This window comes from Fulmarus glacialis, unplaced genomic scaffold (genome assembly GCF_000690835.1).
Source record: "Fulmarus glacialis isolate BGI_N327 unplaced genomic scaffold, ASM69083v1 scaffold22314, whole genome shotgun sequence".
NCBI classification, from domain to species: domain Eukaryota; kingdom Metazoa; phylum Chordata; class Aves; order Procellariiformes; family Procellariidae; genus Fulmarus; species Fulmarus glacialis.
In genome coordinates this window covers 3,467-5,283 of record NW_009206375.1, presented here as the reverse complement: position 1 = coordinate 5,283, position 1,817 = coordinate 3,467, and the positions used below count along the sequence as shown (strand labels likewise).

Genomic DNA, 1,817 nt, shown 5'->3' with positions numbered 1-1,817 from the left:
GCCCAGCCCAGCTCCTCTGGGACCGGGGAGAGGCGTATGTGCTGTGGGATGCTCAGAGAGGGAAGAAAGATGCTGCAGCATGGAAGGAGCTGCAGAGACCTACACGGTGGTGTCGGGCGTGGGACCCTACCTGCAGCAAGGGCTGGGGAGATTCATGGATCGAAATGATGTGGGTGATCTTGTTCCGGTTTAGCTGCTCCAGGTCGCCCAGCTCCTCTGGGACCGGGGAGAGGCGTATGTGCTGTGGGATGCTCAGAGAGGGAAGAAAGATGCTGCAGCATGGAAGGAGCTGCAGAGACCTACACGGTGGTGTCGGGCGTGGGACCCTACCTGCAGCAAGGGCTGGGGAGATTCATGGATCGAAATGATGTGGGTGATCTTGTTCCGGTTTAGCTGCTCCAGGTCTTTGGCATCTAAAGGATAAAACTAGATATTAGCATGTATTCGTTTCTTACCCTTCTCTTCCCACAGGCGCATCTGCCATGCTCCTGCAGACAGACAGCACGCAAAGCCTTGCTCCAGAGGATCGGCTGCATAACACCCCCTGCATGCAGCGGCACAGGCACGCGCAAATATGCAAACGCACCCTGGAAATCTGGAACACAAACCCTGTGATACCAATGCAGAGACCTCCTCCCTGTGAAGGCACTCGACCTTGCTGCTCATGCTGGGGTGAGCATTCACACCCACATGGAAAAACCCTCTCCTTCGCAAGCGGCCAGCTTCCCACCTGCCCGTACGTGTCCCCAGCTTGGGGAAGAGATGCACGCTCTGCCTGCGCCTGCCCTGTGCAAACATGCACATAGCAACGGGGCTTGCTGCAGCCTGAGGGATCTGCTTTATCTTGTGAACTACGGAAATGGAGCTGCAGCAATTCCTGTCAACCCTGAGTTTGGCTCACTCTGCCTGAGCTCCTCTTTAGCGCTTGAGGGATCTGCGGAAAACACCTGAACAGCGACTTGCAGCACTCTGTGTGTATCCTCTCTGCGGTTGCATGCACAGAAATGGGGTATCCTCAGCTGCCTGGGGCAATGACCTGCTTCTCACTAATGCTTCAGCATCCCTGGCTGTGATCCTGGTCACTGGTCCAGCACAGCGGTTGTTACGCTGGGAGGGGAGCATGCTTCGTCTTGCTGGCTGAGCAGCTTCGTAGCCATCTCCCTTTCATGCCACAACCACTGGATGCTGCACGAGCTGCCAGGGAGGAGGACTAACATTTTCGCTATGGGTTTCTAAACGTTCACGTGGTGTAAAACCTTGGCTTGGGAATCCAGACCACGATGTGCTAACAGCATGATGTGAATTTTAATAGGAGTGAGTCTTGAGAGAGATGCTCCGCGGGTGAGCCGTGCCGTGTGTGTGTGGGGAGGGAGGTGGGGACCCTCGTGGGGACTTGCACAGCACCCGCCACCTTCCCACCCGCCTCGGGCACGCAGAGTGACAGCAGTTAGTGACACCGGCATCAAGGCTTACAGTTGCTGGAAAAACTTTCAGTTGGAGAAAATGTCTCTGTGAGCAGTCAGAGCTTAACGTAGCAGGCCCGAAGTCTCTGTCGTCACCCTGGATTGCTCGGTAGAGCGATGCTTGGGTGGCATCAGACTAAGACCCCATGTCAGTGGTTACTCGCAAGAACTCCCGTGACAAACCCTTGCTCTTGCCCCTCTGCTCCCAACAAGCTGCAGCCTCCCCCCAGTCCACCCCAAGGCGCTCCATGGGGTGCAGGGAGCACAGGGCTGCCCTGGCCTGGGCTGCCTCTCAGGCTCCAATGACATTTTCTTAGCAATTCACACCAGTGGTTTTAAACTTTCTCAGCACTT

The 1,817-nt window shown here is 56.1% G+C and overlaps 1 protein-coding gene across 1 annotated transcript in view; it reads right to left on the bottom strand.

The window, feature by feature from the left end:
- DUSP15 (dual specificity phosphatase 15) overlaps positions 1-1,817 on the bottom strand; it is a gene marked incomplete at its 5' end in the record, with an annotated part of 5,297 nt that overhangs the window by 1,923 nt on the left and 1,557 nt on the right. Inside the window, one exon of the mRNA XM_009575730.1 lies at positions 331-413. Coding sequence (XP_009574025.1) covers positions 331-413 — 83 coding nt within the window. The remainder of the gene's footprint in view (positions 1-330; positions 414-1,817) is intronic.